At 49.1% G+C, this 22,076-nt stretch overlaps 2 protein-coding genes across 2 annotated transcripts; one reads left to right on the top strand and one right to left on the bottom strand.

Moving 5' to 3' along the window:
* The first annotated feature begins 1,299 nt into the window (after nucleotides 1–1,299).
* Nucleotides 1,300–11,532, top strand: CA6 (carbonic anhydrase 6). Its single transcript, XM_008928820.4, has 10 exons — nucleotides 1,300–1,582; nucleotides 2,619–2,711; nucleotides 3,686–3,868; nucleotides 6,295–6,443; nucleotides 6,847–6,942; nucleotides 7,465–7,531; nucleotides 8,064–8,221; nucleotides 9,106–9,229; nucleotides 9,694–9,792; nucleotides 10,321–11,532. Exons 2-10 carry the CDS (start codon nucleotides 2,633–2,635, stop codon nucleotides 10,932–10,934), a joined length of 1,569 nt encoding a protein of 522 aa, XP_008927068.3. The 5' UTR covers nucleotides 1,300–1,582; nucleotides 2,619–2,632; the 3' UTR covers nucleotides 10,935–11,532.
* On the bottom strand, nucleotides 8,612–21,143 carry LOC103762172 (solute carrier family 2, facilitated glucose transporter member 5). Its single transcript, XM_008928819.3, has 13 exons — nucleotides 20,610–21,143; nucleotides 19,945–20,244; nucleotides 18,684–18,782; nucleotides 18,141–18,301; nucleotides 17,568–17,692; nucleotides 15,402–15,554; nucleotides 15,196–15,321; nucleotides 14,757–14,944; nucleotides 14,241–14,351; nucleotides 13,841–13,942; nucleotides 13,428–13,503; nucleotides 12,899–13,026; nucleotides 8,612–12,244 (listed from the first exon to the last, which is right to left on the bottom strand). Exons 2-13 carry the CDS (start codon nucleotides 19,999–20,001, stop codon nucleotides 12,011–12,013), a joined length of 1,560 nt encoding a protein of 519 aa, XP_008927067.1. The 5' UTR covers nucleotides 20,002–20,244; nucleotides 20,610–21,143; the 3' UTR covers nucleotides 8,612–12,010.
* Between the last annotated feature and the right edge of the window lie 933 nt (nucleotides 21,144–22,076).

Raw genomic sequence — 22,076 nt, 5'->3', positions numbered from 1 at the left:
GTTGCAAAAGCTCCATTAAAAATTAATTTACTGTCGTCTCCGGTTTCCTGGCACCGGTACATTCCCGAATGGGCTTCATTCCAAACCCTTTGTGCAGGCTGGGCTGGCTGATCAGTAAAGCACAGGCAAGGGAAACAGCTTGTCACTCTGTGCCATCCATTTCCACTCTCCTGGTGCACACAGGGAGGTGACAGGAGGGATGCTTCAGTGCAGAGGTGACCTCCTGTGCTCGACTCTTCTTCGCACCCTCCTCTGCTGCTGTGTGGAATCCTGAAGTGTAAAGAGGTATAAACCCCCAAAATTTCTCCCTCAGCTAATTTCAAAGCCTATTTGCCCAACTGGATACACAAGGATTAAGAAGTGCATTGCAGGGCATGTTTGCTTAGTTTAGTCCTTACACAGTTCAGTGCAACTGTCAGAATAAATGATTTCTTCAGAGGAGAACGGGGAAAAAAACCACATTTGGTTAATCAACTCAATATTACAGCAGTTCCCAAAGATTAAACATGCACTGCACAAACCAGCAGACCAGGAAAGGCCTTTTGAGGCTGACAAAGATGAATAAAAATCCTGCTTCTGTCCTTCAGCTCAGCTTAATCCCGGAAATCTGAGTTCCCCTGCAATCTGTAACTCACTGTGGCTCTTACTGTTGAATTGCTCCTTGCTGGGGGATGGATGGATGATTCCCTTGATCTTTAATTGTGGCTGGTCCTGGGAGGGTGGTGAGGTGCTGGCACAGGTTGCCCAGGGAAGTTGTGGATGCCCTCTTAGGGCTTAATATATTCATTTTTGCCTAAAAAGGTTTCTTTTCTCTCAAAAAGGGGCTTTCCCTTCTTTCCAATTGGCCATTGGGCAAAAATGATGGCTCTTCCTTTGTTCTTAGCCCAAAGAGAGAAGAGAAACCCCTGTGCACAAAATTCTCACGTGGCCCCGGAAGATTTTAATTTTTAGGAATTTTTATATTTCACTTATCCAGCCGAAAAAGACCCTGACAGTCTGGGACTTGGATATCTTACAACTTCACGATACTCCTATAAAACCATATTTTTATTTCTCATAAACCCACTGGGAAGCTTGGGCAGTCCCTACAGCCCCAAGCCTGGACAGCTACACGGGGATTTTTGCATGTTTTTGGGGTTTTTTTTCTGGGAGCTCTGTTTGGGTCACCACATCTTTTTGGATGAGTTTAGAGGCCTTGTCCCCACGCTGGGGACAGGCACAGTCTGAGCTCTCTTAGCAAGTGTAACGACCAGCAGCTGAGCACCTGCAGCACCTCACCTGCCCAAACTGCCACCCAAACTGCCACCCAGCTGCCTCTGAGCTCAGGATCCCCCCTGGACAGCTCAGTCTGACCCTCAGCCCTGGACTTCCCTCACTGCTGCCGCCTCTGACCGACTGAAAATCACCTTACTCCTGAAAATCCCCCCCCTCGCTGCTGAAAATAATTGCAAATCTTATTGCAAGCAGTGGGGACGTCGTGAACAGCAGTGCTGAGGTGGCACTGACCTCAGTTTGCTTTCCTGCCAGATGTTTGATGTTGCTGCCTGTCTTTGGGGGAAGCTGTAGCTCTTCTCAGTGCCAGGTGAAAATTCCATCCCCCAGGGAGGAGGTTTCTGCTCCCCTTCTGTTGTAAAGCCATGGGCTGGGGGGCACTGCTGGGCAGGAAGGGCTGTTGGTGGTACCTCATTCCTGGAGGGAAGAGAGGGTTTTTCAGAGGGAATGGTATTTGCTTGGTAACAGGATACAAAAAGGCAGGAGGAGGATCCATGGGCTGTTCCCCAGTTCTGCCAAGTGGCTTTTTTACTGGACTGTATTTGCCTGGGACACGTTTTTAAGGAAATCAAATGTCTGAAGATGCACAGAGCAGCTGCTGAAGTCCACGAGAGCATTTAGACATCTGTCACCTGCTGGTTTTTATTTGAATTTCCCTATGTTTTTTAGAAAGCCATCAGGGTTTCAGTCTCTCCTATCACACCTGTATCTTTCAACAGTCTAAATTTTTTTTTTTTTTTGAGAGCTCTGAATTTTTCAAAGGTTGCAAATCCCTCCCATTCAAAACCAGATTTGCAGTGAGGAGGGAAGGTGCAAAGTGCTTTAAATTCTAAAGGCTTGGGGATGTGGAGTGGTTTTAAACCTGGCCTCAAAAGTCTGATTTTCACAGGGGCCAAGTGTCTACAGTTTTGATTTCTAATAAGATTGTGAATGCTCCCTTAAATGCCTTCTGCCTCTGTGTGAGGAGGAAACAGTTGGCTGTCTCAGGACAATGTTTGAGGTCTGTGCTGGGTATTTTTGCTTACAGAGCACTGTTTTACCAATACTTGCCACGAAGCTTTTCAACCCATGGATGAATGGACAGGAAAAGTGGTCAGACATTGACTCAGATCAGTGTTGGCCATGGAGGGGGGGAACCTGTCCTGTTTGCAGGCACAGCTTAGTTAAGAGGGTCAATAAAGCTGACTGTCCAAATATATTATCTCCGTGGTGCTGTTTGCTGTTGTTGTTTTGGCTGGGTGAGGAGAAGGGCAGGGTGGGTGCTGGAGAGGCCAGACCTGCAGGAAATGGGTATTTTCACCTCCTGAGGGTTTTTAAAGCTCTCCCCACCTTGGGTGTCACTGCAGGTACAGCCAGGGACATGTGGCTCCGAGCTGCCTTCTTCCACCTGCTCCTGCTGCCCCTGAGCTGCTCTCACCTGGTGCTCTGGACTTACAAAGGTAACGAAAAACAAGGCTGGTTTGGGGGCTCTGCTGCTGAAGACACTCCCTTCCCTTTTGTGCTGCAGAAGCAACACTCAGCTTGACTCTCCCTCAGCGAAAGAACACAGAGCAACTAATTTATTCCACTTTATCGATGCCTCTGTGTCTTGAAAGTGATTCTCTTCAATGTCACCCCTTTTTACTCCTTTGTGTGGTTAGGACACGTTGTCAGGGTTGGCAGCACAACGAGGTTCAAACAATGGGGGATATCTTTACTTGTGTTAGAAGAAAAGCTGCCCTTTGGATGATCCTGGAAGGAAAAGCTTTAAATACGGCCTACTTCTTATTTTATTGTCACGTTCCAGGCAGTACAGAGCACTAAGAAGTCCTTATTTGGGCATTTATATCTTTTTGTGAATTTTTTCACAGCTGCATTTGTTTCAGGGAGTTGATTGCAGGGCTCACTGAAGTAAATGTTAATCCTTTTATGATCTTCGGTGGGGCTGGTAATCAAGCTACAACAAAGGACGTTGTTGAATAGTTGCAATATTGCAATTGCTCTTTCCCCAGTTAAAAATAGCAAATTGCTGCCAGTTCCTGATCCCAAGTAGAGTCTTCCTGCCTATTGCCCTGACCCTATTCACTCCCACTGGTTGAGAACCGAATTCCACACCTTTGGCAGTTGAGCCCCATTTAAATCCCCATTTCCATACAAACACTGCTCCCCTTTTGGTGGAGGCTCAGTCTCCAGCCATCATTAAGCTGCTGCTGCAATGCAGGTTTCTCCCTTTGCAGCACAGTTGTCCTGCAGACAGAATAATGTGTATTTTCGCTCTAGGGAAGGCAAAGCAACCTTTTACTGCTGCATCTCCTGGTGCTCCAGTAATTAGATCAACATTTCCTGCTGGCAAACGAGGGGGGTTCTCCCACTCTCCACTAACAGCACTCCTCACCACACCCCTGTAACCTTGCCTTGCTTCCCCTCCTCACAGAAGGAGAGCTGGATGAAGAGCACTGGGGGAAGCACTTTCCAGACTGTGCTGGCAAGAGCCAATCTCCAGTTGACATCCAGAGGAAAAAAGTGAGGTACAACCCCCTGCTGCTGGAGCTGGAGCTGAATGGTTACGATGGGCCTTTGCAGGGGGATTTCAAGATGACCAACAATGGTCACTCTGGTAAGGCTGGGGGGGTGTCAGGCTCCTGGCAGTGCTCAGGAACACTTCTCATTTTAACTGATGGAAATGCTATTCACAGACAATGCCCTATTTTTATTTTATTTTATTTTTTTTTAACTCACCTTACTTTGCCATCTCACTTGGTTCCCCTCCCCTAGTTTTGCTGTTTTCCCCCCAGTCACCCAGGAAAGCTCTCCAGAAATACATATATAAACCAGACAAATAAAGGGCAGTTCGGTTTCTGCAAGATATTTTCTCTGTCAGACCTGAAAAGGGGATAAAAGGCAGCCAGAGCATTCTAGATCGACCCTTTCTTTTAACATGCTACAACAGGACTACAGCAGTGTGTGGTATTTGGGGCATACTGACTCCTCTCTGCACTAAAAAATCCATCTTTTGACCCTGTGTGTTAGTAAGAAGTAACAGGAATGGAAACCTTTGCATTCCAGGTTCATTTAGATGTGGGTCACACAAAGTACAACGCAGAGGATCCCTCCCTCACAGCCAGAGGATGGGTATCTTGAGTCTCAGGAAGGGAAAATGAAGCACAGCACAGGTTAAACCTTGGCCTTTGGCCACACAGTGTCAGGGCAAGGCTTGTAATTTAGGAGATCCCAGACTCTCCTGCTGCAATCTGTAATTCATTGCCTAAATAATTCATCAGTTGGTACTGTTGGGATAATGCTTTTGGACTACAGATGAGCAATGAGAGGATTTTCTGACGGCTGCAGTGGGGAGAGAACGAGTGGTTTTGAAACATAAAACTCTGAGCTCTTTAATCCTTTCTTCCCCTCTGTAACAGAGAGAGGGGAAATATGGTGTGAGAGCAAGGAGATGAAGTGATGAGAGACAAAGTGCCTTCAGAGGAGGATTGTGTGTCTGAAAATTGTGCCTCCTGTTTGTGGCCCACACAAGCTCGGCGTTCAGCTCGTGTCAGCACTGCTGCCCTGCCTGCCTAGACATTAATTCTTGCAGGTTTAGCTTTTCTGACTGCACGTGTGTGTCTGCCTGTTCTTTTGTTAACTTCCCAACAATGATTTTCCGGTGCAGGGCAGTTTCCTAAAGCACAGGGACAAACGGCTGAGCCCATTCACAGCTCCTGTGAGTCAGGCTGGGATTTTCTACTGGCTTCAGTGAGAGGGGACAGGGCAGCAGAATCCCTCAGGGAAAACACTCAGCAGATCTGAAAGATGGATTTATCAGCAGGACTCTCCTTACAGGCTCTCAGGAGCCAAACCCTAATGTCTCACCTAAGAAACCAGACACATTTTCTCTGTAGCTGTATTATTATCAGGCTAAATCCCACCTGATAAAGCCTGTTTGCAGTAGTGCAGACTCTGTGTGCAGACACACTCACACAGATAACCTTGGGTTAATGAAACCTTTTGCATTTGGACCTTTCTTTTTGTTTTAAAGAGGACTGGTTGTCTGGCAGGTAGTGAGGGCAAGCACAGCTCTGGAAAGTAGAAACCCCAGTGAGGTACTTGATGTAAATAACCCTCATTATGGAAGGCAGGCAGCAGAGATCTCATGAAAAAAGGTAGATTTTTTTCCCCCCTCCACTCTAGACCCTTTGGGATATTACAAGGAAACATGTTTTCATCTTGTCCATCTGTAAACAGTTCACAAACAAAAGAAACTTCTCAGAAACCCAAACTATGACTACTGACTAATATGGCGTGCTGCATTTTGCAAGGATAGTTGCCAGTTTTTATGACACGCTGTGGGCTTTTATTTAGATGAGGCAAATCTTCCATTTTCACTTCTAGATTTGGCATATTTATTAACATGAGACATGATTTGTGGCAGTGAAAATTAGCAGGAAGACAAACGGTTTGTAGCTTCTTTGTGAGTAAGGAGAAGGAAAGGAGATTTGTCTCCACAAATCCTTCAAGAAATAAACAGCCTTTTCAAACGTACAGGGCTCCCCCCAGTATGCCTGTTCCTAGAAAATGCAGAGTCCAGAACACTGGGAATTATGACAACAGGTTAGATGAGGCCAATCACTTCGTTGATTTCTATATTGCCCTTTTCTTCCTGGGAAAGGAAGTAGTTAAATTTATGCAGAGCCCGGCAAGGAGCGATGTGCTGTGCAAGAGCTGATCACTGAAGCACTTTAATTAGTGCCTAATGACAAACCCGGAGCTGCTCAGGAAGAGTTTGCAGGCACAGCTACTGCCCCTGGTGGGAGCTGTGTGGGGCACAAGCCTGAGGCCAGGAAGGATTTTAAGCACATCCAGCTTTAGGCTCAGTGTTTTCCCTTCCATGCTGGGGTCGGTTCCTGAGATGTCCCTGCTCATTCCAGAGGGAGCAGCAGGCACTGTGAGGGGATCCATAGGGAGCAGCAGGCACTGTGAGGGGATCCATAGGAATGGGTTGGCTGCACCCAGCGCTGCCTCCAATCCTGGTGGGGGTTTTTTTTCCAGTTCAGATCGATTTGCCACCCACCATGAACATCTCCAGAGGGCTCCCAGGCCTCTACACGGCTGTCCAGATGCACCTGCACTGGGGTGGCCTGGACCTGGAGACCAGTGGCTCCGAGCACACCATAGACGGGCTGAGGTACTTTGCGGAGGTACGTGAGCAGGGGGGGCTGCAGGGAGGGGGCACTGCACCTCTGCCAGCTGGGACACTGGCAGCTGCAGCCCACAGAGCCTGCAGGAAGCAGTGCAGAGGCCAGGGGGAAGGACAGGGCTCCCAGGAGTGCAGGTGGCTGGTGCAGTGCAAGGGCTGAGCCCGACAGTGCTGGCACAGAAGGACTGTGAGAAAAGCCATTGCAAGAGCACTGGTGTCCTTCTAACGTGGAGATTTCCCCCCACATTCATCACAAACCTGTTAAACCAAAGGTCTCCTTGGCCATGCTGTGAGGCACGAGCAGCAGGAATTGGGCTGGTGGCTCTCCCTGCAGTCTGCCCTGGGCAGCACCCAGGAAGCCACTCATCACTTGTTGCTGGATGACCTTGTCTCTCTCCTGGCAGCTGCACATTGTCCATTACAACTCTGCTGACTACTCAAGCTTTGAAGAAGCCAAGGACAAACCCAACGGGCTGGCTGTGCTGGCCTTCCTCTACGAGGTAGGTTTGATGCCCAGGGATCAGGGCCTGTGCTAAGATCTCAGTCCAGACACAAGCAGCCTGTGCTGGGTTTGTACATCTGTCCTAAGAGATGGTGTCTGCCACCAGTTTAGGGAGCTGTGCTGCAGCAGGACTGTTATCCCTGGGGCCATCTGGGGTTCACACAAACACCAGCCCATACATTTTGGGAGCCCCAGGAAAGTTTGCCCCATAAGCAGTGCAGATGGAATATCAGGTGTGGGAGCTGCTGTGCATCAAGGCCTTGCTCTGCTTTGCAAGTGGGAACACTTGACTTTGTGTGGATTTAAAAGTGGTGAAAAAGGACCCTTACAGTTCCCTATTCTACCTGAGATCTCTGTGTACACACCTGGTCATGGCCAGCATTGTCCAGCCCATCAGATCTGTGATAGCATCTGTTCTCTTTATCCCCCAGTTCATCAATTAGTCCCCAGAGCTGATTAGCAAAGCAGAAGGACAGGCAGGTCACAAAGCTTTTGATCAAGGTTTCTGTGCTGTGTTTAGGATGGGCACTTTGAGAACACCTACTACAGTGAATTCATCTCCAAACTGGCAAGAATCAGGTTTGCAGGTAAGACCTGGGAATGCCTTTCTCCACCCCTGATATTCACAAAGCCTGTACATGGGTACTGGGTCTGGGGACAGACCTCTTCCTGCTGCTTTGCTGGCAGTTCCATGGCTGAGCATCCTCAGCCGTGCCCAACTCCACACCATCCCTGCCCACGTGGCTCCAACAGCAGCAGGATGGGGGGGAAGGTGCTCAAGGCAGCAATAAATAGACTCCTGGTAGGCCTGCAGCACCAAACACCAGCTCCCTGCTGTCTGTACACCCACTGAGACTCTCTGCCTCCTGGGAGGACCAGCAGGTACTGGCAGAGCACTGGGGTGCAGGTGCCCCCCACTCCCAGGACCCAGGTACCTCCAAATGACAACCCACAGACCCACTGGAAGGGCCACTCATTTCTCTCCACCTCCATCCATCCTGCCAAAGTCCTGATAAACCTTTGGGCAGAGGGATTTGCCAACCTTGGCTCTAACAGAGCTTCCACCTCTCTCCTCACTCCCCATTAATTGCTGATGTTGCCTCTCTGCTCCCTTTTGAGGTCAATCCACAAAGCTGAGTTCTCTGGATGTCCAAGCCATGCTGCCAGAAAACCTCTCACACTTCTACAGGTACCAGGGCTCCCTGACAACCCCACCCTGCTCTGAGAGTGTGATCTGGACCATCTTCCACTCCCCAATTGTCCTGTCACACACACAGGTAAGTGGTGGCTGTCACCAGCTGCTCTTTCCTCCATGCTTCACCTTTCCTTTTCTGTCCTCCAGTGATTTTGGGAACAGCCTGACAGATGAGATAACGTGGCATCTCTCCTACAGAGCTTTTGGGATAGATTCCAAAGCAATTGGAATTACAGGTGGCTGTGATGACACTGTGGTGCCACATCACAGCAAGGGTCAGGTGCTGTAGAGCAGCAGGTTACCTGAGGTCAGCTGACTGATAACAAACTCTCTGCTCTGTTAAGCTCACCCAGAAGCACTATAAAAAAAGGAAGAGACCAGCCAGAATCAACAAGGCATAAACTACTGTAAGAGAGTCCCCCCCAAAAAACCCAAAACTGCCATAAAAGAGCCATTCATAACATTAAAACAGTTACAGAATAGTTGCCACATTTTTATACAGTATATCAGGGTTTTTCCCTGCCTAGACTTACATTGAAAGTAATGCTTTTAAGCTAATGAAGGAGCATCAGAAGCATTTCCTTCTAGGAGAAGAACAAGATAAAATTGGGACTACAGCAGTGGAGGATCACTGTGTTCCCTTTGGAAAAGAAATACTCTTTCTGGCAGGGGGAAAGGCTGGAAGGCACTGGTGAGAAAGCTACAGCACAGCAGCAAAATTTCCATGCATGCATTACCATCAGGTGTTCAGAACTTCCCTCAGGCAAAATACCTTTATCAGGAATTAGCTGATAAGAGCCCTCCTGTTCTGTTCCCTTCCCTTGCTAACGCCCAGCGAGAGCCCCCTGAGGATGCCTCTGGAAGGAGCTGTTGGGTTTAACCCCGAGCTGCAGGGTTTTCCCTGCGCTTTTTGGGCACAACAGTTGTTCCCACTGCCCTTCTAAAGATGCCCTGTGCTCCTGCCAGATCAGCCTCCTGGAGAACACCTTGCTGGACTGGGAGAACAGGACCCTGCGCAACGACTACCGGCACGCCCAGCCCCTCCACGGGAGGGTGGTGGAGTCCTCCTTCAGAGCCAGACCCCCCCAAGGTAAGGGCTCAGCAGGCAGGACTTGGGCTTACCTGGGGAGGGGCGAGAAACCTGCGTGGAAGGAGTTCAGGTGTGCTGGAGATCAGCTTCCCCAGGAGCAGCAGCGTCCCTGCAGGGGTGATGTCCCACACGCCTCCTCTTTCCCTGCCAACACACTTGGCTTCTAAAGGTGCAGTGGTGGCTGCAGGGTGTGTGCCAGCCTGTATTTTGACAGTTTGGGGCGGTTTTTTGACTGTCACACACATCTCCAGGGTAACTGGTGCTATGTGGCACCACAGGAGGGTCCTCAGCTCGAGTGTGTCTGGGTGAGGTGTGAGAGCGGCCGGGCACCACAGGGAGGAGAGATGCTGCGTTTTAAAACAAAGGTTTTCCCCCAGACTAGAAGATCTAGTGTAGAAGATCTAGTAGAAGATGTAGTGTAGATGTCCTGGCCTTCTGTAAATTCACCTGTCTGATTGCTCTAGCACAATGCCATCCAGAAGAACTCACCCTCAGACTGGATCAAATCCAGACGCAGCTCCAAGACATGAAGACAGAGTTGCTGAACAGAGGGAGCCAAGCAGGTAAAACACACAGCTGTGGGGTCCAGCTTACCTTGGGAGGGTGAAGAGCCCATGCCCTGCTGCCCTTGATGGCCTAAATCATTGCCAGGTTTGGTACTGACACATGCAGGCAGAATTTTGTCCCATATCTAGGCCTGCTGATGGAAATTCTTCAATTAAAGCATTGTTGTGGCCAGCCCTAATGTAGGTACTCCCACAGCAACTGCAGCTTTCTCCTGCAACACGCGAGCACATTTTTACAAGCAGTGAAACATTTAAGCTCACAGTTCCCCCAGGATAAATAATTGTCACCTCTATTTTATGCAGTATGAGAAAAAGAGAAAGAAGGAGGGGAAGAAAAGCAATTTTCCCAAACAGTTGTGTGAGGGAGCTCAGTTTTTCATTGTTTCAAGCCTCTTCCCTGTGGGCACAACACACACCAGTAACTGTGGCTCAAGACAGCTCAGACTATGGGTGCAATTCTTCAGGATTTGGGCTTATTTATAGGCACGGCAGGAAACGTAACCGGTGCCTTTTTGGTTCTTTCAGGTGTTAAACCCAGCGCTTTTCCAGCTTTCTACTTCCCTGTGGAAAACATTGAGAGCTTTGTGGATGTCCATCCCCTCCGTGACATGTCCCTCCAAGCCTTCACCTTGTGTTTCTGGGCCAGATCCCGGCACCCCGGGAGCCAGACCGTCCTGTCCTACTCCACACGGGAGAGGGACAACGAGCTGCTGGTGACCGTGGGCACAGAGGTGGGGCTGTGGGTAGGAGGCCATTCCATCAGCTTCCCCCTGCACCACAAGGCACAGGACTGGCTGCACTACTGCCTGGCCTGGGCCTCCCAGCCGGGAACGGCAAACCTGTGGCTCAACGGAGCGGCCGGCAAAGCAGCGAGCGTCCAGAAGGGGTATGTGAGCCAGGCTGGAGGGATGCTCGTCCTTGGAAAAGACAGAGACACTCTCCTTGGGACGTTCTCCAATGGTTTTGCAGGGTGGCTGGCTCAGGTGAACCTGTGGAGCCACGTTCTCAGCCCTGCGGAGGTTCGGGCGCTCGCGCTGTGCAAACCGGGGCAGCCGAGGGGGGATGTCATAGCCTGGGGACAAACCCCCATGGCCCTCCTCGGGGGGGTGGTTCTGGAGGCTGACACCAGCTGCCAGTGATCCCAGCTGCTGGGTTTTTAATTAAGGCATCAGGAGATTCTGAACTGCTTGCTGGGGGAACTGAGAAGAATTGAGATTACTGGCTTGTTTCTGCTTCTGCTTTGTATGGGCTCACCGTGCCCCTGCTGCTGCTCCAGGGTGTCTGTCCAAGAGAGCAAAGGCCTCCATCAGTGGGATAGAGGCAAAGAACAGCAGAACTTGAGGCACAGTCCAGCACCTTGGGTTGTCACACCCCTCACAGGAATTTTAGATCCCCCTACCTAGATCCTTCATGCCAAAGACCTGCTCTCCTTGGTCACAGAAGCCACTTTCTCAAATAAAATTTCTGTCCCATCCTTCACCCAGTCTGGCTTTCTCACCATCCTCCCTGCACATGTGTTTCCTTCTGTTTATCACTGTCCACTCACCACCCTTCCCCTGCAGACATATCACATAGGAAAGGGGATGTAAAGCAGCTCCTGTGCAATCCTTGTGCCCTGGCCAGGCACAGCCCTTTGCCTTCTTTTCTGTAAGGGATGTAGAGACAGAACATGAAAACAGTTTCTTTTTCAACACATATATCACAAATTTGAGGGCAGGTATAAAAGTAATTTTGTAAGGTTAAAGTAAACCATGTGAAGGACTCTCTCCATCAACACCACCAAATCCATGCCAGGCTGTTCAACAATTCTGCTTTTTTCAACACAGAGGGCAGCACCCTCAGATAACAAATTAAATTTAGTTTCCCCAAATACACGAGTGACAGTTCCTCAGAGGAGTGTGGTGCTGGCTTATGACAAGACAAGGGCTGGCTTGTGACAAGACAGGGGCTGGCTTGTGTCTCCCAAGGTGTGTCAGTCAGGAGATCAGGGACATTGGTCACAGGAACTGAGCTGGCTGAGGACATTGTCCTTTCCTGGTGACAAGAGGTGGAACTGGCAGCGTTAGGTTTGCATTTGGACTCGATGGTAAAGGTCTTCTCCAGCCTTAAGGATTCTGTGATTCTCAGAGCAGTATCAAATGATGAATAAATGTATTTGTTTTCCCACTGAACAGATCCTGAGGGATGTCCCTGCCAGGCCAGACACTGGGCTGTGTCACAGCTGACTGCTAAAGCTCATCGTCCTCTCTTGCAGCCCACCCGGGACAGCACAGAAATCCTTCAGCTCTTCCTTGTTTTCCTGAATCTCCACTTTGTTCCTCTTGGCCATGATCCTGTTGATTTCCATGAAGGTTTTGTTCTTAGTCTCGGGAACGATGAAGAAGATGTAAAGTGCAGTGGCCAGGCAGATGGCACAGAAGATGAGGAAGCTGTAGGGCCCCAGCCCAGCCTAGGGCAAGGACAGGAGAGAGCAGGGGTCAGGGAAACATTCCAGGTGGGCAGGTACATGGCTTGGACATGGTGCACCCTGCACTGGCTATAAAAAATGCAGCCACAGTGGTGTGCACGTATTTTAAAGCTGAACAACTAGAAGTTGGGGTGGTTCTAGATTCTGTCTTCTCATACCACCACCATGGGTTTATTGGAAACACCAGGAATTTAGTGGCAAAGGAGGGTGAATCAAGCTAAATCAAACTAAATCAAAGTGAACTCACCATCTCCCTTTGCACAGGCTAAACTCAGCACCTGCTGCAGTTTGTGGGTCACTGCTGGGGATCAGTTTGAACTGGGGGACCCAGAGATCAAAAGTAAAATTGGCTCCCTGAGAAACACAGGGAAAGATGGGGAATTTGCCATCTTTTCCATGCTCCTGAGTTCAGGGTGAGACATTCACCTGGCAAAGTAGCTGCTTTCTTTTACAGCCTGTGCAGCAGACAGGTGTGATTAGAAAATGCTGACTAACATCAGTTTCTTGCCCTTGACATATAATCCTCCATACGGGTACTGGGAACCAACAGGGGCACTTACAGCTTTTGGGATTAAACAGGGGCGAAGGGATTAATTTTAAGCTGAAGTTTTGCCCTGTTGTGGGGTTGTCTCTCACCTCCATGTAGAGGAACACGAGCCCCACGGTGAAGTTGCTCAGCCAGTGCACAGACCCTCCCACCATGAAGGCTGCAGGCCGGGATGACTGCAGGAACATCTCGGTGATCATGACAGAGGGAACCGGACCTGGAAGGCAGTTGGACATTTGGAAACCCCGAGGGCAGTTCCTCCACTCTGAATTCTTGATTGCAATGGTTTGGTTTTTTTCATTTCAGCCATTTGTTCAAACGGTTGAAATGTTAAAAAAAAAAATGTTCCAGCCACTTCAGTGGCAGGCAATGGTTTCTAACTCCTAAGTGTTTAGGAGCACCCAATAAATTAAATAAGGATTAAATAAAAAAAACCCAAACAAGTAAACAAACAAACAAAAAAACAGAGCAAGTAAATGACTTGTGTGGTGCGTGGCCACACAGAGATGAAATCCAGTGTCTATGAATGAGCTCCACAAAGGTTGTGGGTTGAAATGGAACATAACATTTGGCTTTAGCCAGCTTGTGGAGCAGACTGGACGAGCTGTGCATACTTACTGGGTCCTATGGCGTGCCCAATGATGTAGAGAATGACACAGGCTATGCTGAGGTAGGACATCCAGGACACCGAGGTCTGTGAAGGATTGAATCACAGGTTAGATGTGGTTCCTATCTGAACACCACCAACACATCCAAGGCACTGTTTGTAATAAGATTTGAAGGCATTCTAAAGCCAGTGTCACCCTCCAGTGCCAGATGTGTCCATAATTAGCCACCAATTCACAGCCTGGGTATGATTGTTGCTGCCAACAAATGGATGCAATGGGTGTTAGGAATGTGACATACTGGAAGTAGTATTCAGACAAGCAGGATCACAGCTTTTCAAGAGGTACTTCAAAATATAACCCTGGCCTGCTCCCTGGGAAGTCCAGAAATGCTTGGGTAGGACCACCTGAGCCATTTGCACAGACCTGGAGGTTGAGGGCCAAGGTTAACACTGCACAGGAGGCACAGCACAACGAAAAGCCAGCGAGGAGAAGGATCCTCCTCCCCAGGGATTCCACAATGAAAACCTGAAAGAGACAGGAGAGGGTGAGAGACCCAACACCTGGGGTCTTTTATTCCAGGTGCCTTCACCCAAGGGACACCACAGGACACCTATTAAGGTGCAAAGCACCTCACCCCATGGGTGAGTAACATTCTAGTGAGAGGTTTCCCTGCCCATGGCAGAGGGTTGGAACGAGATGATCTTTTAGGTCCCTTCCAACCCAAACCATTCTGGGATCTCTGGTTTGATGAATATAAATTAAACAGACACAGACAGGGGAGACTGGACAAGTCAGAGCTCAGAGAGCCCCAACAGAAACTCACAGCAAGCGAAGTCATGACGACGTTGATGGCCCCTATGGACACAGTGACATACTGGATGCTGCTGCTTTGCACACCTGCTGACTCAAAGATTCTGTCTGCGTAGTAGAAGACCTGCAGCAAAACCACAGCTGTGTTTGTTTGTGGCCAAGGGCAGAACGTGGGAATCCCATTTTGGCTGCTCTGCATCCTGTCACTGGTGCACCAAAGCCTGAGGACTGAATTACTTTATTTCTGAAGACACTGTTGTTTGGATCCGGGCCCAAGCACTCTAAAAACATCCAAATTATCCTTAACAGGACAGCTTGATCCTGCATGTGTATATGAGCCTGCCCCTGTACCTGTCTGTGCTGGATTTGGTACTGGCCAGGGCCAACCCACCACAACATGAACCAGTGTCCTGGATGAAGGGCTACTCCTGTGTCCTGGGTTTTATCTCCTGTGTCAGCACTGCCCTGCATCATCAACCTCATCCATCCCTTCCTTTCCACCCCACTGCCCTTCCCACTCCCCACTCACCCCATTGACCCCGGAGAGCTGCTGGCCCATCATCATGACGATGATGGAGATGAGCTGCCACCTCAGGCCTCTGAAGGTGCACAGGCTGAGCACAGAGAACTGCCCTTCTTCCTTTTCTGACTGGCCCTCTTGGAACATTTCTTCTATCTCGTCATCCACGTCATCGCAGCCTCTCAGCCTCTGCAGGGCTAGTTGGGAGAGCAAAGTGAGTTTTACAGTGAGCTCTCCTGCTTCAAATCAAGACAGAACAACATGTAATGCTGGGTAGCAGTGCCTCCACGGTGGGAAGCTGGGGATTCACACATGCAGAGGAAGGAGCAGTGCTGCAAGAATTCCACCTTCACCACCAGTGAGGAATTTCACGCTTTGCCATCAGTGGTGTCCCACAGTCAGATCCACCCCCTTCCATCTCCCCTTCCATTAAAGGGTGACACTGTACCTTGTCGTGCCTGCTCTTCATTGCCCTTTTGGAGCAGCAGGTACCTGGGACTCTCAGGGAAAAAGGGCAGTGTAAGGAGCTGGATCAGTGATGGGATCCCCGTGAGCCCCAGCAGCACAGGCCAGCCTGCAACCATGGAGACAGGACAAGGGTGAGAAATCCTCCCCCTACGGAGCCCACAGCAAAGTCCCCAGGCAGAGCTTTACCTTCAGCATTCCCCAGGATGCTGTTGAGACCGAGGATCTGAGCTACAAGGATCCCAACGGTGATGAAGAGCTGTGGGACTATCCCAATAGCACCTCTGAGGTTTCTGGGGGACATTTCTCCGAGGAACATGGGAACCACATTGGAAGCCAGACCTGGTAGTGAGAGAACAGTGTTAGCCATGCCTGGTGTCAGCACACTCACACCCTCCAGAGATTCCTGATGAACCAGAGCACACGCAGGAACTCCACACTCAAACCCTTCTGCTCCAGCTGAAGATTTGATGTCACCTTCTGGCCAGTGAATAGGCTGTGCGTGTTTTCCTCACTCTCAGTGGAAGAGGGGACAAAAACCACGTGGCACTGGGTCACTCAGTATGTGGAGGAGTACAACATCCATCCCTGCAGCTGCTGCCCTCAGAAGCTCTGGCCCTGCAGTGCAACCTGCCCATCTGCTGGTGCTCTGAGCGTTGAGATCATTAACTGCTCAGCTGCAAAGCATTTGAGGAGTCACAGGGTGAGCAGGAGCCTGTCTTGGCCACAGAGCCAGCAGATGATTTGAGGGCTCTGTGTTCACCTTCCTAAAAGCAGCTTTCTCCCAGCAGCTACTTCAGCACAAGACACACAAAGGAAAACTGTGTAAGGAAGGAACTTTAACTTCCTCCAAAACAAGGAATTATTATCCAGTCAAGCTGGTGTGAGGGTGGAAGGAAATGACTTCGTGTTGGCTCTTAAAAACTCGCTGCTCAGTAACGCTCTGCAGAGAGCTTTGCTGGTCTGAGATGTCTTGCAGCTGGAATGCTGGAACAGGGATTTCTAATCCAATCAGGACACCAAGGGCATGGGTTATTTCGAGGAACGTGACATGCCTACCCACAGTAACCCCAGCGAGCTGCCAGCTCCCTGCTTAGGCTGTAAATCCTGGCACGCAAAACCCAAACTCCTGGAGTCAAATGACCACATGAGGCTCTTATCTGACATTTCTAGAGGTCCTGAGCTTCAGGAGCTCGGGGTTACAGAGGTGATCAAGCTGATATATGAAAGCTAAAAGGCATGGAAACAAGTGTAACCAGTGCTGGAGGGTGACATTTGGATTCTCCTGGAGAATGACTCTTGGATCCTCCCAGATCCCAGGGCAGCCAGGCTGGGATCAGCAGCTTCCCTCCCCAGGAAAAACACCCACAGTTCTAGCGAGGTCAAACTGCAAAGTGAGGACAGCCAGTCCAGATTCCTTTGTGGGTTATAAATAACTGGAAAGAGGGATCACACTGAACAGGTCCCTCTGCATTTATTCCGAGCTCCAGTGCTAAGAGCAGCTGCCAGGTTTAGGCCAGTCAAAAGCCAAAATAAAACCACTGGAGTAGATAAAACTGGAAAACAAGAAACTGCCCCGGGGAAAGCAACTTGATCTGTAATGTGCAGCAATTACAGTCGCTGAGCTAAGGCAGGAAATTTGTCCTTACAGGATATCCCAACTCATTAATAAACCCTGGGGCACGTGAGCCTCGCCAGCCCAAAGCCAATTAATTGAGCCCAAATGCTCTTAGGACCCTTACAGACCTGGCTCTGCCCAGCACTGCATGGGGTACCCAGAATTCTGGGGTTCTGTTTGTTCCCTGTTTCTGCAGCTCTAAAAAAGCCATTTACACCAGCAATGACTTATATCCTTGGCTTCCCACTATCTTTGCAGTAAATCCAGTGTCTCTGAGCTCTTTTTTCTCCCTTTTAACAGTTCTTTCCTCCTGCAGGAAGAACAGTCAGTTCCAGGACTGGATTATTGGATCTGGCACTGACTCCAACGACTTTAATGGATTATTCTGATTATGTTAAAAAGGGAAAAAAAAATAGACTACCTGTTTTAAGTCCTCTAGGGAAAGAGATTATCAGCAGCAGGTTTCCTGGCTGGGGGAGCTGCAGTGCCTAGCAGATATTTATTGCAGAGGAGAGGTTCACCTGCAGGCACCCACCTCCTTTATATGTATCTTAAATTCCAGTCTCAGGGCCCTTATCTCCAAGAGATCTTTAGTACTCCTGCAACATGCAGGTGACCAGTGCTAAAGCACAGCATTGTTATGCAGATGCTAAAATGTGAGAGCATCTGTTGAGAGAATAAAACACCCTTACATAGCCAAGAAAATATTTATGGCTCTCCCTTTACCATCCACTTACCAGCATATATTCCCATGATAAAACGGGAAATGATGATTGCTTCAAAGGTTTTTGCTAGCTCTGAGGTCCCCATGAGGATTGCAGAAGAGATGGAGAAGAGGTTATTTATCAGCAAAGTGCCCTTTCTGCAAAGGAACAGGAAAGGAGACATTCAGCTTGGTTTTTCTAAGGCCCCCGGGGTGCAATGCTGTCCCAGACCCCAATGACTCATCATCCCAAAGACTGATGAAAGTGCCAATTGTCCCATTTTTCCTGCAGGGAATGAAGGCTTCCAGAGAGAACTGAAGCTTCTCAGGAACCCTGAGCAGCAGGAGCTGGGCCTGATCTCAGCCCAGCACTTCCACCAGTGCTCTCTGGCTGGCTCAGTGCCCAGCACACAGCCTGGCCTTGGCCATCCTGAAACCATATAAATTCCTGACAACACCTGTAGCTGAGCCCAGCAACTCACCCTCATCCCAAGGGCTTTACTGCCAAGGTGTGTGTGGGAAATTCATCCTCCCAGCTGGAGTGACCAGTGAGACAAGTCTTATCTGAGCCCTGGGGTGAGGGATCTCAGGCACGGCTGTCACGTACCTGCCACAGTTGTTGACCATAGGATACACCAGCAGGGACCCAAAAAAGCCACCCAGAGGGAACATGGACACAGTAAGAGACCAGAGCAGTGTCTGGAAGGCACTGTTCATGGGCTTCCCAGTCCTGTCCAAGTAGGTTTGGTTGTAAAAGTCTTGCATGTACTGGAATGAAACACAGAGCACGTTTAGCACAGCCAGGACAGTTTTCATGCTGTAAAAGCCAAACAACAAATGCCATAAAGCTTTAAATGAATGTCTTAGTAAAAAACCAGAGTGGGTGAGTGGGAGAACAAATACAAGAGAGGGATAGAGAAGCCTGGACTAGATAACTGCTACTACAAGTTATCCTGACTTACAGGATGTGCCTGGTTCCCAGAGGTTTCCCTCATTTCTCACAGTCCAGCTCTCCTGAGCACAAGGAGAGTACAAGCACCTCCCCACAAACCCCTGTAGTGAACTGTTACACTTGTTGGGTTTGTAAACCTGCTCCTAAATGTTTGCAAACCCACTCCTAAGTCATGGGCTGCTCCACAGCTGGACCTACCGGGGCTGGAGAGTTGATCACAGACACGTTGTAGCCGTACTGGAAAGAAGATCCAAAGGCAGATATCAGAGCCACCAGGGCAAGGGAAATGGTCATTTTCTGTAGAGGGGAAAGAAAACAAACAAACAAACACCGCCTTAGAAGCAGGTCTGGTTCTTGAGCATTAACAACATTCAGTAAAAATAATTACCTCAAACCTTGGTTTTCTGTGTTTTTTCCCTTAATTTTACTGCATGTGAAAGCCCAACGGGTTGTTTTCATTACGACTCATTTTGTTCTGCTTGATTTGCACATAGTCATTACAGTAATTCACTCTGTGCTTTGCTGGTATTGATGAATCATTGGGATGATTAAATTTTTTTTTTGAAGCTATCATCCTTAAAGTACCACCCCACAGGGAAAAAAGGTTGTAAGCAATTATTCTTTTCCCCACTTGCAAATTGGGTAAGGAAATAACACAGGATATTGGCGCAGGAAAGCTTTAAAAAGAAGTGATTTTTGCATCAGGTGGCAAAATCCCTTTCCTGTTAATTTTTTCCGCCTCCCACATTTTGGGACCAAGCTTTTCACGGATCTAACTGATTGTCACTGAAGCCAATTAGAACTTATCCGAGTAGCTCAGCGAGGGCTTGGTTGTGGGGTACAAGAGCTGCACTTTGCAGTTAAACAGGCGAGTGGAATTGCCATCTGGAGTGGGATCAAACACCATGTTTGTGGGTACACAGTGCCCAGGGCTCCAAACGACTCGCCTTTCACAACAATTTAGTCGCTGTTCAGCCCCCGGGCTGTGTTGACAGAGCTGGGTTGTTGGGTTTTTTGTCTGGTTGGTTTTTACAGCTCGCTAATGCATCTCATTGCTGCTACAGCAATAAAGTCATTTTAGGAAAACCTCTGGCGCACGCGAGCTGTTGTGTTGCGCAAGACTCCACCAAACGCTGCTGTAAAAGGCAGCCCCACCCAGAAAACTAACACTGTAGCCTAAAATTGATTAGACAATACGAAAGAAAACTCACACACAGAAGGGGGAAGTCACACAGAAGTTACAGGGTGGGTGAGCTGCAGACAGACAGAAAATCACAGCACCCAGTGCAACCCTGCACTTCAGACAGACATAAACAGGGCTCAAGAAATACTCGTCTCTGCCCTCCCTGTGGACGTGCCAGCCCTTCTCCTTTCCCTACAGGCATCCAGAGATTTCCAAGAGCTCGTTCTGTGTCTCTCTGGGAGGCTCAAGCTGGAAGAAGGGAGTCAACATACTCACCCCCTTTGCACCTTCACTTCTGTCTGAGCTCTCCTGCTCCCCTCCTTTCAGCTTCATTTTTGGTGTTTGAATCCCAGATGCAGCTTTTGGAGTGCAGGTTTTTACAGATGGAACAGCCAAGGCAGGGGATGGAAACGCCCCACGCAGAAAATCCCCCTCTGTGACTCTTCCAAACACATCCGATCAACGACAGGCTCTACCAGCTGGAGTAAGTCCTTGTTGCCTGATCATTCCCTTCCTGAACGTTTCTTTTCCTTGCTCGAGCCTGTCGCCGCGGGGGCAGATTTGTGTCACCAGATCCTGTTTCAAACAGAGGTGCTGCCAGTTAACAGGGGAAACAGGCTCATCTCCAGCGGGAAGGGGCAGATTTATTGCAAAAAGTTGCTAAATGAGCCGGTTCATAGACATGGACGAGGTGAATCTATAGCACAGAGCCGCTGCTCCTTCCCCCCTGCAGCCCATGGACAGCTGTGGATGGCGCAGCTGGAGACGCTGCCCAGCAACTGTGGAATCCCGGGAAAAGCAGGGCATTCTACGGGAGGGGGGGGCCGGCAACAGAGAGGGTGTTTGCCATCTGCCACAGCAATCCAAGTGAACCGCATTAACCCCCCCTGCAGCCACAAACCGCACCTGCCCTTGGCCCCAAACGCTGCTCCTCGTCCTACCTTGCTCAGGCACTTCTGCGGTTCACAGAGGGCAGGTTCATCCTCTCAGGGCTGTGCTTTCCACAGCACACGAGGTTTTTCCACCAGCACTTTACCTTCCTTTCCCTCTGCGTGCAAAAGGTGGCACCACGTGCTGCTGGCTTGGTATGAGCCTCCTGCCTTACGGGACTGCTCTGAACAGTCCAGCACTTGGTTAATAGTCGACTACAATTTATAGAGTTTAGCAGAGAAATGCAAAGTTCACAGATATCTCCAGCAGCTGGAGAAAAACCAGCCTCCTCTTTATTAGTCCATCTATCTTTAACAGTCAGCTCAAAAAAAAACGCGTCCTCTTGAGCAACAGCTCTTTTCCACGTGTCCTGCATGTGTTCTTTAACTGGCTGGCTTGAGCACCAGCTCTTTTTCCACGTGTCCTCTATATGTGTTCTTTAACTGCTGCAGCCTCCCTTCCTCCAGGTAGAAGGGGCAGAGCCTTGCCACTTTTAGAGCAGTGGAACTTAGACCCCACACTTCTTTTATTGCTTTTGTTACAAGTGAATGACAATAAGGACACAGCTCTCCGAGATATCTGATGGTGGGTCACACCTTAAGAACCCTCCTGTGTCACAGCTGCTGAGGTCACAGCTCACTCAGCAACTGGTGGCGTTCTCACCCTTCACAGATCTTTAGCCAAGAGGGAAAAATTCTGCCCCAGGGGTGGGAAAACTGCAGAAAAAGGACAATTTTCTTTCACAGAATTACTGTTCTTTAAAGATAGCCTAATTTTGCAGGGAGCTCTTGGAGGAATGACAACTGCTCTGATGTAATTATTTTAAGGGAGGAGAATTCTCTACCGTGGTCTTTAAATTCCTTTCCTGAAGAAATAATCTTGACACGTACAGAAATTAAAGAAAACATGCAGGTTTGTCATCAGAAATCCTCCCTCAGAGTAAATATTTGCTTAGGGCAGCAGAACAGTTTGAAGATTTACCAAACACAGCAGGAATCTGACAACACCCCTAAGGTGGTAACTGGCGCCGGGATGACCTTGGAAGAGACTGATGAAGGGAGACAGGGTGATGGATGGACTTTCAAAGCAATTGCAGGGGTGTAACACCTTCAGCACTTGAGATCCTGTTGGACTTGGGCACAGGACAGAGCCAGGAAGAAGCAAAGAGCCAATTTTACAAGCATTTTACAATTTCAGCTTCTGCACACGTTGTGCTTCTTACATCTGCCCTTCACCCCAGAGAGTGTTTGCCTGAAGACATGACCTCTACTCTGGATCTCCTCTGCCCTTGCCCACCATGTGGCAAGAGTTCCCAAGCACTTGTGCAGGGATTTATTTACCCTCAGCCCAATTGTCTGTGCTAAAAGCTGGATCCTATGAAACCCTGAGATCTTTAGGGGAGAAAAAAACCAAACAAACAAAAAACAAATTAAGAGGGGAAGCTTAGTTTTCAGGACATGAAATCTGCTGGAGGACTT

The sequence above is a fragment of the Manacus vitellinus genome, unplaced genomic scaffold (genome assembly GCF_001715985.3).
Source record: "Manacus vitellinus isolate BGI_N305 unplaced genomic scaffold, ASM171598v3 scaffold_46_pilon, whole genome shotgun sequence".
In the NCBI taxonomy this organism is placed as follows: Eukaryota; Metazoa; Chordata; class Aves; order Passeriformes; family Pipridae; genus Manacus; species Manacus vitellinus.
Note: the sequence above shows the minus strand (reverse complement) of the source record. Positions and strands in the feature narration are given on the sequence as shown.